Here is a 15,707-nt window from a genome sequence, read left to right on the forward strand (position 1 = left end):
CTGAGAGAAACATGAAGACAGAAAACAATAGGAAGCGGTTGTAAAATTACTACTGATGTTCAATACGGCGTCGCCTGGGAAACAAATGGCGGTGGACATTTGATAGAAATCTTTCTACTAGTAGTTTACGTTGTGAAGAAATTCTTCATATACAGGCTTCTCACTTGACGTCATCTGTGCCATGTTGGATTACAGCGTACTATTGTAAACCACAGGAAGATGCTAGTGCTTAATTCAATTGCCCGCCAACACGGTCGTCGTTCGATTCAAATTATATCTATAGTACGGCGTCAATGAAAAGCCTGTCTTCTAAGGAAATGCTTTAATTTTTGTTAACAAGAAAAACGTGGCTGAGACAAAACTGAAGATTGAGTACAGTAGGAAGCGGTGGTATAATTACTATTGATGTTTAATGCGGCGTCGCTCGGAAAAAAGATGACGGGTGCTGTGGTGGACATTTGATTGAATGCTTTATAGTTTATAGCTATTCCCCGAAATGTGAGCAATGACGGTAAATTTGATGTTCTTTCGAATTACGCTAAACTGTTGTTCCTTATCGTTTCCTTCTTTCTACACAAATTCGTGACTTTAGCAAGTAAAGCCAGGTTATTCACAGTTCAGAATACCATCCCAGAAAGACGTATGAATGCTCGTACGGAACTACGGAGTGTAGAACAAAGGACTATCCACAGACGGATCGAACGACGCAATCTTGGAACACTGGCTATGTCTCTAGTAACTGCTATGTCACGCCGGCTATGTTCACTAGCAATTCCGTGAAACTCGTGTAAATTTGTATATCGTATTTTCCGAAATATAGCTCATTATTAAGCTACAGATAAGACGCAAAATGTGAAATTACTCGTCATAAAACGCATAGTATTATCGCCATATTGTGAATCGGTATCATTGCAGCAAACGAAAAAAGTGTCCTACCATCAAAGGTGTTGAAGAAAAGTGAGGCCGCCTGTAACATGCATTGGCATAATACCGGTAGTAAGACTTATACCGGTAGATTAAAAATACTGGAACTTAAAGATATCTACACATGCAACAATAGTTATTTCTGAGGTATGCACACTTCAGACATCTAGGTGTCCAGTACATCATTTATATAACATCGATAACGATGCATTCGAAGACGACGAGTTCAAAATCTTTTGGTCCCATATGGGGACATGCCAGCGAGCCGTGGGAAGAACGCATCGTCACGTTGTTCATCGGATCTGCAGATAATGATCTTACGTGGCTCCAGGTCAATTTGATAATTTAAAAAACAGCAAAATAAAGTTACATTTGCTGACCTGCAACTTGTGTCAAAGTGTGATCTATCATCAAGAACCGCTGTATAAACAACCGCATCTGCGGTGTCCAGAAAGAACCATCGCCATATTTATTACCCAGGGTTCTTGGGGTGACGTTTGACCTCGTACTAGCAGACGACAAAGGTTTGTGCTGGTCATTTTTTGTCAAATATTGTAATGTTGTAGGTGAAATTTAGGTAAAAGTTCCGTCAAACTTTTATCCAAAGGCTTCCAGGAACACAAGGAAATACTGGGAATGTGGTATAAGCGGATATATTAAGTATTTTTGTTGCAATTTCTATGTGGACCGCTAGGCCGTGCTTGTCAACAATGACGCAACAATGTTGAGGAAGCTTGACAAATGGGCTGGTTAGGCGACTTGGTGTTGTATCCTATACAATTTTGTCCTCTAAGCACATTATTGATTGCGAATGTGTGCTCAATCAGTGGTATAATCAAATCATTTAATAAAGAAATAACGTTAAACAGCCAATCAGTGCCAAGGTTATCCCGTTTTGGGGATGAAAGGACAGTTACTGTAGTTCAGATTAGACATTTGTTGGAAGAGCATTGTATCCTTCCTCAATAGTTATGCTTGGAAATTTTGATACGATTACAGAATAATGGAAGGTTCCAAAAAGGGGAGAAGAGTCTGGAGTCGTGAAAAAATCGAAGAAGTACTACAAGATATCACTGAAAACAATCTGACACAGAGCAGTGCTTCAAGGAAGTACGGGATACCTCAGACGACAATCAGTGATAAGGTATTGGGAATAAGCTCACTGGACGCAACGCCTGGAAGACCCCCAAGTCTTTCGAAAGAAGAGGAGGACAGCCTCGTTTACTACATCAAGTATCGGACAGAACGAGGCTTTCCCATCACGAAGAAAACCATCCTGGCCCTGGCTCAAGCCGTTCATGTGCGGTATTGCGAGGAGAATGACGCCGCGCCAAAGATAAGCCTAGAAAGTGGACTCTCTCAAAAGTGGTGGAAAGGGTTCAAGGGGCGGCATGACCTGACCATCCGCAAGCCTGACCCGCTAGACAGAGGCAGAAGGGACGCCATTGACAGGGAAGTCGTGAAGGATTTCTTCACCCTTCTGTCTGAAACCATGGCCAAGAACGGCTTAGATGGGCAGCCGCATCGAGTATACAACGCGGATGAAACCGGATTTGAGTTGGACCCACAACGAAAGAAAGTCGTCTCGTTTGCCAAAATGAATGCTCCAGCAACGTCCGTGAGGAAGGGGACGAGGGATCATATCACCTCTATGGAGTGTGTGGCCGCAAACGGCACAGCATTACCACCAATGATCATATTTTCTAAGAGCTACCCGAGCACCGCGTATAGCCTTGACGGTCCGGACAATGCCGTGTACGCCACAACTCCCTCTGGTTTTATCGAGGCAGACATCTTCCTCTCTTGGCTCGATAAGTGCTTTAACCGCTTCTCTTCTCCAGAGCGACCTGTGCTATTGCTTCTGGACCAACACAGCACTCACGTGACGACTGAGGCGATAGACTTTGCGATCAAAAACGACATAATCCTGATGGGCTTGCCACCACACAGCAGCCACTTCCTGCAACCGCTGGACGCACAAGGCGGGCCATTCAACAGGATGAAAGACGTCTATGAAGATGTAGTTAACGACGTTACACTTGTCAGGCCTAACTACTTTGTAACAAAGTCGTCTTTCTCAAAGATATATAAGATTGTCCGAGAGAAAACGTTGAGTATGGAGGTGATCAAGACCGGCTTCAGGAAGACGGGTGTGTATCCTGTGGATGAAGATGCAGTAAACGAAAGGTGGCTGGTGTTGAATGAAGTACCCACAGAACAACAAGACGGCTGCGAAGCAGAGAGACAGCTTCTGCAGGAGGAAGTGGAAATGTTGGATCTTGCAGAGATAGCATCTCAGGCAAAAGAAGATGAAGAAGCGATCGGTCACGAGGCAGCAGAAAAACAGCTGCTGCCAGAAGAACTGGAAATGCTAGCGCTTGCCGACGAAATGTCACAGTCGACCAACAGAAATCCAGTCAAGAGTACACGTCGGGCAGCAAACGACTCCACTCTTCGTAGGTCAACTTGCCGTGCCTGCGGGGCCAGACTGGATTTGGGGTCAGCGAACCCTTTTGTTCAGGCTGGGGTAGTAGCGCCATATGTGTCAGACCTACTGACCCCCATACCAGAGGCACACACACGACGGGCAAGACGCATCAAACCGAAAGCCCTAGTGTTTGATGAAGAATATGTCGCTACCCTAAAAAGAGAGGCAGATGAGAAGGAAGAGCGAAAGCGCAAAGAGAAGTTGAGGAAGAAAAAGGAGAGAGAGGAGAAGAAGAAGAAGAAAATGGAAGAGTTGGCAAACATGAGAAAAGAGAAGTTGGAGATTAGACAGAAACTGAGAGAAGAGAAGCAGAAAAAGAAGATGGAAGAGCTGGAGAACAAGCGTCAAGAGAGATTGCAGATCAGACAGAAAAGGAGAGAAGAGGCACTGAAAAAGAAGAAGAAGGCGGGTACGGGGAAGAAAACATCTTCACAGGTAACAACAGAAGAGTTGCCTTTTATATGAAAAGAACGTTGATAATTTTGTAATGTTACTAGTAAGCTGCTTAATCGATTATAGAGAAGATCAACATAAGGAAAGTATAAAACCCTTTAAAAAATCTCATGTTTCTAATATTAGATGGATTAAACCTGCCATGTTTAAACTCGTAGGGCCGAGTTGAGAGTGGACTCACAGACATGACCCCAGTTGGCAGCGGACAACAGACTCCGACCTGCAGTGGACAGCGAACTCCGACCTGCAGTGGACAGCGGACTCCGACCTGTAGTGGACAGGAGACTCCAGTCGGCAGTGGACAGCAGACTTCGAACTGCAGTGGACACCAGACTCCGGTCGCCAGTGTCAGTGGGCTTCAGACGCCGGGAGACGATGGGCATGGTGGCAACAAGAACAGACCACGTCGTAAAGCACTGGTGCCGTACTGGATGACTGACTTTACCACGGAATCTTGGGTGCGTATTAGCCTCCTTCGCGTACTTCGAGCGGCACTGGCTTTTATTTGTTTGTGCGTGTGTGTTTCCCCGTAAAGTGAACCTAGCCAACATTGAAAATCGCGAACCAGCGCCTTATCCCCATGAAATAAAAGTCAGCCCCGCTCGAAGTCCGCACAGGACGTTAGGTGTGTATCACTTTATGCTGCATAGTTCATACTTTTCTGTTACCAGTGCTATCTTACATCGGTATTACAACGAAACTAACGTCTGGTTTGCGTCCATTTTCAGGAAGATGACTGAACGCAGAGGTACCCGGCGTGTAGTGCCACAGCTGCAGCCTTGTCGTCAGTCTCAACGAGTTTGAGAGCAATCGTCGTGTGCATTGTTACGAAGTGAAGTCGATGTGTATAATGTATAATGTATACATACACCCCCTTCAACACTTACTATGACTTACGTTATCACCAGAAAAGGTACAGAGATACAGTGGACAGACGTCCTTGCACATTACGACTATAATGTAAGAGTCATTGCGTTAAATGGTATGACCATTCAAGACTTGTTCTGCTGGCGTTCTGTCACCTCTTCGGTTAGGAGGTACGTTCATTCACGTTTGGTGATGGGAATGCATATGAGAATATTTCTGTTTGATGTTCATGCACTGAAAGCCAGATGTATGCATGACGTACAATTACTTATGTTTAGCTCATTGCAAGAAATGACTCTATCTGTGCGATACATTTCGAGCATTCAATCTAATTCGATTCGATTCTAATTTAGGTGAATTGCGATATTCCGTTAGAGACAGTTCCAAGTGTTACCTTTACTATTGAAACATGACAACAAGTGGCTTGTTAGATTACTAGCATCTTTAATGAAGAATGTAATAACAGATATAACTACTCCGCTACTCCGCTACTCCGCTGCCGCTCCGCTACTCCGCTACTCCACCTCCATCTTCAAAACGGGGTAACCTCGCTTGACGTAGCCCTCCTTCAAGGTGACACGCAGACGGTCAGGCTTCCCGCCGCAAAGCTCCAGGACATCCTTCTTTAACTTCTCGGGCACCCATCCCACTTGCACCCAGGAGCCCCCCATCTTCGCATAGGTCATGATTCCCGCGCACGGAGCCCCAGGACGGTGCCACATCTCCATCTTCAGCGCAGGACTACTTGACTCGATCAGCTGTGTAGCATTAGCTGAATAATGGTACGTCTGGAGTGTGAGATGCTGTAAACCAAAATGAATAAAGTTGAATACTATTTTGATCGTCAATACCGAGTACATGTCATATTTGTATCTCGTTCTTAGGAAAGAGGAGACTGTCGAATTATTATGAAAAGCCTAAGCTAACAGCGTTACATTTTGATGATAGTAATTAAAGGAACTTTGGTTTTCTTAATGCTTAACTTCTAAAGTGATAAGCAGAAAAGATACTTACCATCCTGTCAGGTCCTTGGCTGTGTTGAAATGTAACGTTTGATGTCAAAGTTTTCTGTCACGATCTCGATAGAAATGGCGGGAGACGTAGCTGGACTATACCATTGCCAATTGCAATTCCTACGCTATACTTTTCGTATTTATCTTCCAAGAACTTAGTTAAATAATAAAAAAATTCTTCAATAACAACAGTATCCATTGAATTTTATTATGTGTTACAACCGAAATTAGACGTGCCTTCATATCATCAACGCTATGTCGTAAACGCCCCCCCCCCGTTCTTAAATGGAGACATGCAGAGCTGCAACATGTGCTGTGGTAGTGACGATACCACTTTCCAACAAGGGGGGAATTCAATGAAGAGTGTTATAGAAATATCTTGATAGCATACGTAATATAAATATACTTCGGTTATTAAAAACTTTATTGCAGACAATGTTACTTATTTAAAAACACTGCCACTTAGCCGCAGTTTAATATTACGTCACCCAACCTTGCACCCCTTCGCGGAAAGTGTTACAAGAAACTTTACGACGATACCAAAATGTCGTCGTGTGGGTGGAGCAAATCAACATTGTAGCAAACTGTCATAAAAAAACTATTTTCTGAGATACGTTACATAAACAATGATATATTTATTTGCATGGCACAGTTGTGCTTCTTCCATAGTTGGATCGAACTTAGGGATCACTGTATCTGGGCCAGTCCTGACGAGGAAGCTTGTGTCCTGTTTGGTAGTGACCCCGGCGACATCATGGACCCACTGAATCAACTTTGACCTTATTATTTATCGATTCCGAAGGTTTGGGCGCACGCTGTCCTGTGATCTTGAGAGATTTCCCCGATTTTTGACAATACTAACATTCGTTACACTGAACAGTGTAGCTGGCATTATGTGAACTGAGACATAGTAGAACGCGAGAAGTAAACTTGCACGACGTTGCTGTTTTAAAGGGCCATAGTTTTTGGAAATTCTTCACCACGTACGTCCCTTTTACGGCAATGTTTTGTATCCTCAGACATCTTTGTATGTCATGCACTTACTTACAGGAAAGACAGGAACAACAATGGATGTATAAAGGTAAATAACGGCAAGATGATTGTGCCGAGTTTCTTCCTACCGGTATTATTCCACCCCCTCCCGAGCACGCGCCCGTTCTTGGTGCATTTCCGCGGTGTGTTACGATTGCGATATTTCGTTTTCAGCAGGACAAGAGAGACAAAAGAAGATAGACAACAATAGTGGCAAAGGTAAGCTTTAATATCGACAGTTAACTGAAGAAAAAAGACGCGCTGATCATATGCCAAATTAATGTCGCTTGAGAAACTGCAGTAAACCTACCGGTATTATGCCAATGCATGTTAATGTCACATGATGACAGGTCACATCGGATCACGTGGCAGCTTTGCGACATGGGACATTCCTTCTCCAGTTAACTTGGTTTGTCTAATATACCTTACATTGAAAATACTGGGGCCAAATACCCTATCTTACCTTCAATGGATGTCCGAATGAACACTCAAAGGAAACTCATGCCACGATCCATGTGTAGGTTATCTTAAAGCTGCTGTATTGTACTAAATACATAATGTAATGTTCTTGACTGTCAGCTGAACCCCTTTCCCATGTGTAGAATATAGACAAAAGGTATTATGAAAAGCAGGTGGTAGAATTAAAGCCACAGGTGGAGATACATCATGGCACATACATTAACGGAGAAACCGGCTACCCACCAACTAAAATTAGACCCGCAAAAATGCAAAGGAGACTAGTTGGAAAGCAGTGTGAGAAGAACAACTTTTAGAAATAATCGGTCTTATAGTCATTACATTTGTAGTTAGATTTTCTTTTTTTTTTTTGGTCTGCCACAAACCCAAAGTTCAATCCACAGAGCTCATCGTAAGATGCGTTCCCTTCACTTAGCTGAATTATTTTTCTTGTCTGAGGTCTGTAGCCACTTTATTTGCACTCACGGCCTCTAGCCTGGGTACCATTCTATTTCTACCGGGGCCACGTGCACTTGCACTTGCACTTGCACATGCACTTGCACTTGCACAGAAAGTGTAAGGAGCCCCGCTAGAAATATTTTTGTAGGGCAGCGAGTGCAATGAGTCCTGATAGAAGGAGGACGGTACCCAAGGTCTTAAGACGTCAGCTCAAGTACATGTACATTCACACTAACTAAACAAGGGCCTAAAATCGACCTTGACCTTTGTCTTCCCAATACCTACAAACATGCCAAGGGGCTCTTGAGTTACCGGTACGCTGGAAGTTCAAGCACACAGACAGACATAAACACACCAGAAACTCTCTCTCTCTCTCTCTCTCTCTCTCTCTCTCTCTCTCTATATATATATATATATATATATATATATATATATATATATATATATGGATTTGGATATAATAAGCTTAAATCTTAGTCAACTTTGTAATTAGTTTTTTATCAATAGTTGCTACAAGAAATGTTCCAGTTCAGTTCAGTCATCCATCAGGTGACACTATGAAGGTCTTCCAGACGACTCTGTCGTTCATTACAGACAGGAGGCCTCCGTCTTGGAGGCCAACATCTTCCTCAATCACCCTCTTAAGAGTCAGGGATCGGTCTACAGCGTTGTTATTCTCAAGTATTCTCATTAGTATTTTTGGCTTTTATGCTTGACGGGGTTGCGACCATTTTCCTTGAAGTACTGCGGCAAGAAATGATACTACTCCAACAATTTGTTATCAAAACCTCATAAATTACCTATGCTTAGCCTGACTAAGTTTTGCGTCAAGCAGACCTTCAATTACTAGTACTTTTCTTAGATTTTTAGACAACGCCGCTGAGTCGGGACTAGAGCAACTCTTAATCATGTCGGTTTGTGCATAATTTTATGTACTTACACGGAACACTGTCAGATTGAAAGGAACGTGATCTCGATCCACTTTTAGCTCACTGAAAAGTTTTCCGCTAATCGTGTCAGAGAGGACAGACGCTGTGTACAGTATTTTAGGTTTATCATACGGAGAAATCCCCTAGCTCTTTTCGACAAGCACAATGAAAAGTGGACCATGGCTTAACGTCCCGTCCTAAGGACTGAAACCCTTTCCGGTAAGCGTGCATACATGTATCGGGTGACCGACACAGCCGGAATGGAACTCACAGCTTTTAGCTCCAGAGATAGGGCCGCTAACCACTGGACTACGCACGCTACCACGACGGAGAACTGTCTGTTAAGCTAGGGGCACAAACCGCCGTACTTGCAAGTGCGTGCTGTCTACGTGCCAAAACGTGGGCAATCTTTTGGTATCCGTAAGTGGTAAGTACCGTCTCCGTACAAACGTTAACACGTGGCGAATCCCACGGATTTGGGAGCACGCAGACACGCCGTAGAAATTTAAGTGCATGCAGATCTTTCTCTGCGTTCGGGCTGTGGATTCGCCCTCCGTACGTGCCAGTGCGGGCGACGCACCTGCCATGTACAGACTGAACGTTTTCAGGAATACGTGGCGGACGTGGCCTCCACAAAAAACGTACGGACAAATTGCACGTACGGCGAGTTGTGCCCCAGGTTTTACCATGGTGTTGGAGACGTCCATGGTGACGGTGAATGGTGACGGTGAATCATGAACAGCTATTACAATGTATCTTCATAGTAACAAAGAATTGTTCATTATCCAAACGGTCTTTGTCGTCGTCAGGAAACCAACTCACAGCAACACATAACTGGAGAACTCCTTTTATTACATTTCCTAAGCTACGTACAACAGTATCTAAAACTACGACAGCATCTAAAGCTACGTCCTTCAACTAGAGCGCCTCTGCCTCGTCTGCTTCTTGACCTATCTATATTTAGAAATCTATGTGCCCTCTTTATTCCTTCTAGGTGACTCTGTCATAGTTGAGAGGTGAATTATGAAATTTTGCAAGAGGCTTTGAAAGGCCATGGACAGTGAGAGCTTGTGTTAAAGGCACAGACTGGCCAATGATTAGCTTCATTCTTCTTAATAAATTGACACAGAAGTACAAAATAACTGCCAATGTTTAGCTTTACTTCTGGTCGTAAGTACGGAGAAATGCAGGCATAAAGTATCAAACCTAACTGGAAAATAATACATGTACAAGAATACATGCCGAGTACAGTACTGTTGAAATTGTGTCTTTGTTTCTTTAAAAAAATGCTTGATGAGGCTGAATTTTTCATTTGTGTTGTACATATGCAGTCACAATCTTGACAACTGTACTGTTTCTCGTCGGTGTGCCCCCTCCTCCTATGTCTAACGAGAAAGTGCTTATGTACTGTTTTGAAGTCGCAGTCCTCACACTTATGGGATTTTACAGGAGCTTTGCACATCGCACGTTTCCAAGAGAAGATAACTAGGACAACAAAGTTTATACAATAAATGTCTACGATATGTTGTTTCTGGTTGGTAACTGACAATAGTTTCACTGGTGTTTAATTCTCATATGCTTCACGAGGTGGAACTTGTGTTTTGCCTTGTAGTCACACTCTTGACAACTGTAGGGTCTCTCACCGGTGTGACACCTCCTGTGTCTAGTAAAATCGGGCTTGCGAGCTGTGCTGTAGTCACATTCCTCACATTTGTAGAGTTTCACACCAGCATGGTTTATCATATGTTTCTCAATGTCTGCATTTTGTTGGGATTGGCATTCATACAGTTCCCATCTGTAAGGTTTTTGACTAGCGTGCTTTTTCATATGCCTCACTACACTTCTTTTATAAGATGTCTTATAACCGCATTCATTACACCTGAACGATTTCTCACCGGTGTGTGTTCTCATGTGTTCGTCAAGTTGGTGTTTATCGCGTGCCTTATAACCACATTCATCGCACATGAAAGGTTCATCCTTTTTGTGAAGTTGTCTATGCCTAGAGAGGTTGAGTGCGTATGATGTTTTAAATCCGCACTCGTCACACACGTAGCGTTTGGTATCTATAATTCCAGAGTTCTTACTAGAAAGGATGGACACCCTGTTCTCACAATCCTGGCCTGGAGTCGGTTCATAAAAAGGTAAGGTGGCTATTTCAGTATTTATTGTTTCACTTTGTTCATATCCACTGTTAATGAATCCAGCCACATTATCACAACGTTCAGGCTGATTCAGTCTTTGCCCGATTTGATCATCCTCGGAATCGTTGCATTCCATCTTTATACGTACGTCACAATGGTCTGGAGTCGGTACACAAGAAGGCGCAATTTCCAGTCCAGAACTTTGCAGTGAGGTGCAAGGATCTGAACTTGAAGTCTCTGATGACATTGTTTCAGCGTACGTGGTCGGAATGTTCTCATGTATTGTTACTGTTTCTTGTTCTTGTTCAGGTATTGTCATTTCTGATCGCCTTTCCAACACACGATATTCCTCCAACATCACGTCCCTAAGGATACTGACCAGCCTGTCCTTGATGCTGTTCTCTTTGTCCAGGTTTTGAATCCTTCTGTTGAGTTCAAACATCAGCTCCTCCGTGTTCAGTCTGGGGAGGACTGCTATGGTCACCACGCGCGAGAGGCCACAGATGAACTCCTGTTGTCCCGACATGCTGAAGGACATGTATGAGAAATGAAATTTGTGTCAAGAAATGTAAACCATACAATAAGAATGTCCACTAGTACCACTTCACCAAAAGACTGAGGCTATTGACACGCAAAGTCTGTCAATTACCCTGGGAAACCAAACTCAGAGCCGGCATGCAAAGAGTTATCGATCCACCTCACACGCACACCCGCCCCACTACCAGCTGGTCCCACTTATATATTCTGGCCCTCAACTGTCCACTTGCAAGTGATAGTTGGGGCCAGCTGGATTGTCGGGCAGGCGGGCGGCCCTTGTTGCGGCGGGCGGGTGTCGGTAAGTCTCTTTTGCACGCCGACTCTTAGGAGTTTGGTTTTCCCCAGGATATCTGTCAATACGATTTTTTGCTCACTCTTCACAGGCTAAGCCTGTCAAAAAGAATCGTTTTCCCACCATTATAAGCGTGTCAATAAGAATTTATTTTTCTGTTCACTGTTTGTTTGTTTGTTTATTTAAACATAACCCTAACCTTTATTTTATTACCCTAATACTAATCGTGTACAACTGAGTGGTAGAAAAATCATGTAAAATGCATATGGTTCAAATAAAATAACTTCTTCGCTAGGGAGAAAACTGCGTTTTGTAGTGGGATGCCCCCCTCCCCACATAAGCGTTCACCTCCTCTTTACATTTAGAAATTGCCTATGAATAACATTAACAGCGTTACGGTGATCCTTTTCCCACCAAAATGACCTTAAACTCTCTCGCACGTTATCAGAATACTTGGATGCGCGTTTGTAAGTCTTACCTGCTTCCTATAGTGTTTTTTTATCTCCACGTAAACCGGGACTCGGGCAGCTTTGTTCTGCTGTCGTGTCGTGAGGTCAGAGTTGAACGTGATGCGGGTTAAAGGTAATAATGTACTCCTGATTACCCAGAGAATATGTTTTATCTCTGCTTACACATTAGTAGGTATGTGTCTGTTTCTTATACCAAAAATGGAATTAAACCCATAGATTTTCGGGCTGACTGCCTTGGTTCCCCGACAAAACTTGCTAACAAACCTCGCTAGCTACCCGGTCCTGTCTGGCTCCCAGGGTATTTGTATTCCATCCAGTTGCAATGTAAAAAGTTCTTAATAAGTCATTTCACAGAGGTTACTAGAACGCGTGTGCGGCGACAGGACTTCTGGATAATATGTCAAAGGATAAGGCCCCGAAATTAAAAACAAGGACTATTTACAATTTCGAGGCCGTAACCTCTGACACATTGCCTAGAATTCCTGTCGCCCCAAATGCATCCTGGCCTCTGTGAAAGGGCTTAAACTGTAGAACGTCCTGAGGGTGACCTTTCAAACATATCAATCACATATAAATCCTGTACCCACACTCTCCACACTTGTAGGGTTTCGCACCAGTGTTTTTAACATACAGATACAGATCAGACTTACATACAAATAAAGTCTAAAATTACGAGGTGAGATCAGATGGCATACTAAGATATACACTAAACTAGAAAGGCCGACATTTGCTTAAGAGCAAATACAGCATATTTCAGCCATACCCCTTCCCACGCAACATTGGACTGTTCCAAATCACCCCTGCGCAAAAATGGAACATCCTCTTAACAGTACATTATCCCCCCAAGTGGACTGGTATTGTGAATTGATTCCAGGTAAAGACAGAGCTTGCTTCTATTTTTCAGAAAATGACAATAATCACACCTTCCATTCAGAAAATTTTCATCATGACTGAAAATTGTTGAATGACTTCATGTAATGTCATTAATAATTTTCAGTACGATAACTAGGTGTAAGTTTAAAAAAGTATAAGCTCCTTGTGATGTGGGTACATTTATTATTGCAGTGAACTTTTTTTATTCAAGTAGGGCATACGATTTAATAATTATCAAGCAGGTGCAGGTACTGTAGGAGCGTTTGTTTTCTTCAAGCTGTAAAACTGTTAAACTGTTTTACTTTGTATGCAATCAGCCATCGAGCCTATTCTTATTTTAGTTTAACAACTCAGTCCTGCCAGACCCGGAAGATACGATTGAACCTTGTTCGAGGATTTATTTTCGTCTGTCTGGTCAGTCTGTTCATACCCTGGCGCTGAGAGTGTTTTATTGGGCTGAAACTCTGGCAGTTTAAAGTTACTTACAATTTAAATGTTCAAAGTTTATGTCAAACAACAACAGCACTAGGAACACATACATTTGCTCTGGAGAAAATACAGCAGTTTTCGCAAGTTCCAGTCCAGTGATAGAAATGTGGCCACTATAGACAGGTGGTCACTATAGCGAAAAATGCTGATCTATTGACTAGGAGCCATACGTTACACATGATTTCAGTACACTGATCATTAATCATATAAACATTGCACAGGTAAGCCAATTGTTTAGATGTACAATTAAGTTCAAATAATTCTGAAGAGAAATATTGATGAGAAAATAATCATTCTCGCCACTGTCTAACTTATAATTACGTATCAAAACTAAACGCAGATTTTCTAACTAACGCACCTTTCGCCGACTTCATCAAAGGACCGCCGGCTATCAATCAAACACGGCTGTTGATTAGACTTAGAGTTTCAAACAGTCATGTGCTGTGTGCCAGTTGACAGCGAACTTCATGCTACGTGATGTTTTACATTGCTTGGACCTTCTTTCCTACAGCGGTGCTTCTACAAAATATTTAGACTGTAACACTGAGTCCCACATGTTTTATAGAATAGAATTTGACGCAGAACAGCATTTTTTGCCGGGTATTTTTCTTGAAACATGTCCGTGGGAATATCAGCGAGGCGGCGACGTAGGGATATCAGACCGTCAACAAAAGTCGCACGGCGGCTAACGGCGCAGCGAAGATACTAGCGCTATAAATAAGCGCTTCAACTAAGGATGGCAACCCGTACAATATTTTTGTATATTGTTGAGCTAAGTAAAGTTTGTTGTTTATGCGATTTTAGTTGTCTTTGAAGCTTTGACCCGAAATATTTTAAAGTCAAACTGCTGAAGAGAAGTAAGTGACTGCTACGACTATCGTAGATATGGCCCTAAACAAAACTGATGAAAGAAGCCTTCTCAATAGTCTAAAATGCAAGAGCTTCCGGGGGGGCTTCGCCCACCTGCGTCCCCCCCACAGTGGCCCTGCCCCTGGACCCCGCCAGGGACATTCGGCGGCCCCCGGACCCCTGTCCGACGCTTTGAAAAAATCCTGGCGAGAAGTCTGTACGGCCTGAGTCTTCAAGTTAACGTATTGTGTGGTCCCGCTTATGAATATTAATTAGCCTTCGCTTTCCTCTTCGCTGATTGGCTGAACCATTAATTGAATTAACTCTTCCTGCCGACTAGACGCAGGTGCAGATGTCGGCTCTGTGGGGTGAACGTCCGAAAGGTCATGGCATGGAGAACGAAAGAAAACCAATTTCCCCTAAAAAAAGTGCTGTAATTAAGCCTTTTACAGTACTTTACGCCAAAAATTTTACTTGGATCATTTTACCAACTATCTTATGCCTATCTATACCAAATGTTACTCATACCAGGGTACAGGGGTGCAAAATATACCGTTATAAGACCGTCAACAACAGTCGCACGGAGCTAACAGCGCAGCGAAAATACCATCGCTAGCGTTTCAACTTCGGATAACAAGTTATAAGTACTGTTGAACTCAGTAACGTTAAAGTTTGTTTTTAGTTGCCTTTGACGGTTTGACCTGAAATAGTGTTACGCTAAACTCCTGAAGAGAAGTTAAGTGACTGCTGCGATTATCATAGATATGCCCCTAAGAACTGATACAATATAAAGCCTTCTGAATAGTCTAAAATGCGAGAGCCTTAGGCGGGCTTCGCTCCCCCTGGCGGGAACACTGCTATATACGGGATCATGAGGCCCCGCTTATGAATATTAATTAGCCTTTGGCCTCCTCTTCGCTGATTGGCTAGGTCTTTGATTCAATTAACTCTCCGGCTGACGCGCACAGGTGTGGCTCTGTGCGGGGTCACGGAAGGTCACGTCAGGAGGCCAAAAGAAAACAAATTTCCCCTCAGAAAAGTGCCAAAATTAATCATTTTAAAGTTGTTTATGTCAAAAATTTTACTTGAATCTTGTTACCAAGTATCTAATGCCTATCTATACCGAATTTCAGGTCATTTAATTGTAATACTAGGGTACAGGAGCCAAAAGTGTCCTTTTTTGGTCAAAAATTGGCCAAAAATCGCAAAAATAAGCATTTTGTTGCACTGTACACCAAAAGTGTTATTGAATTTATATGAAGGGATTATCAAGGCACATCTGTGTCAAATGTCAGCTCATTCGGTTGCAATACCAAGGTACAGGAGCCAAAAGTGTCCTTTTTTGGTCAAAAATTGGTCAAAAAATCGCAAAAATAAGCATTTTGTTGTACTGTACACCAAAAGTGTTATTGAATTTATATGGGGGCATTATCAA

At 42.9% G+C, this 15,707-nt stretch overlaps 3 protein-coding genes across 3 annotated transcripts in view; 2 read left to right on the forward strand and 1 right to left on the reverse strand.

Moving 5' to 3' along the window:
• LOC118406407 (zinc finger and SCAN domain-containing protein 20-like) overlaps positions 1–15,707 on the forward strand; it is a 121,941-nt gene that overhangs the window by 99,185 nt on the left and 7,049 nt on the right. The gene's annotated exons all lie outside the window — the stretch shown is intronic.
• Positions 1,017–4,723, forward strand: LOC118406400. The gene is made up of 4 exons (XM_035806440.1): positions 1,017–1,448; positions 1,924–3,847; positions 4,024–4,323; positions 4,594–4,723. The coding sequence occupies exons 2-4, from the start codon at positions 1,928–1,930 to the stop codon at positions 4,603–4,605; spliced, it is 2,232 nt and encodes a 743-aa protein (XP_035662333.1). The 5' UTR covers positions 1,017–1,448; positions 1,924–1,927; the 3' UTR covers positions 4,606–4,723.
• Positions 9,457–12,216, reverse strand: LOC118406409 (zinc finger protein 37-like). The gene is made up of 2 exons (XM_035806450.1): positions 12,070–12,216; positions 9,457–11,289 (listed from the first exon to the last, which is right to left on the reverse strand). Exon 2 carries the CDS (start codon positions 11,286–11,288, stop codon positions 10,176–10,178), a length of 1,113 nt encoding a protein of 370 aa, XP_035662343.1. The 5' UTR covers position 11,289; positions 12,070–12,216; the 3' UTR covers positions 9,457–10,175.

Source organism: Branchiostoma floridae, chromosome 19 (assembly GCF_000003815.2).
Source record: "Branchiostoma floridae strain S238N-H82 chromosome 19, Bfl_VNyyK, whole genome shotgun sequence".
NCBI classification, from domain to species: domain Eukaryota; kingdom Metazoa; phylum Chordata; class Leptocardii; order Amphioxiformes; family Branchiostomatidae; genus Branchiostoma; species Branchiostoma floridae.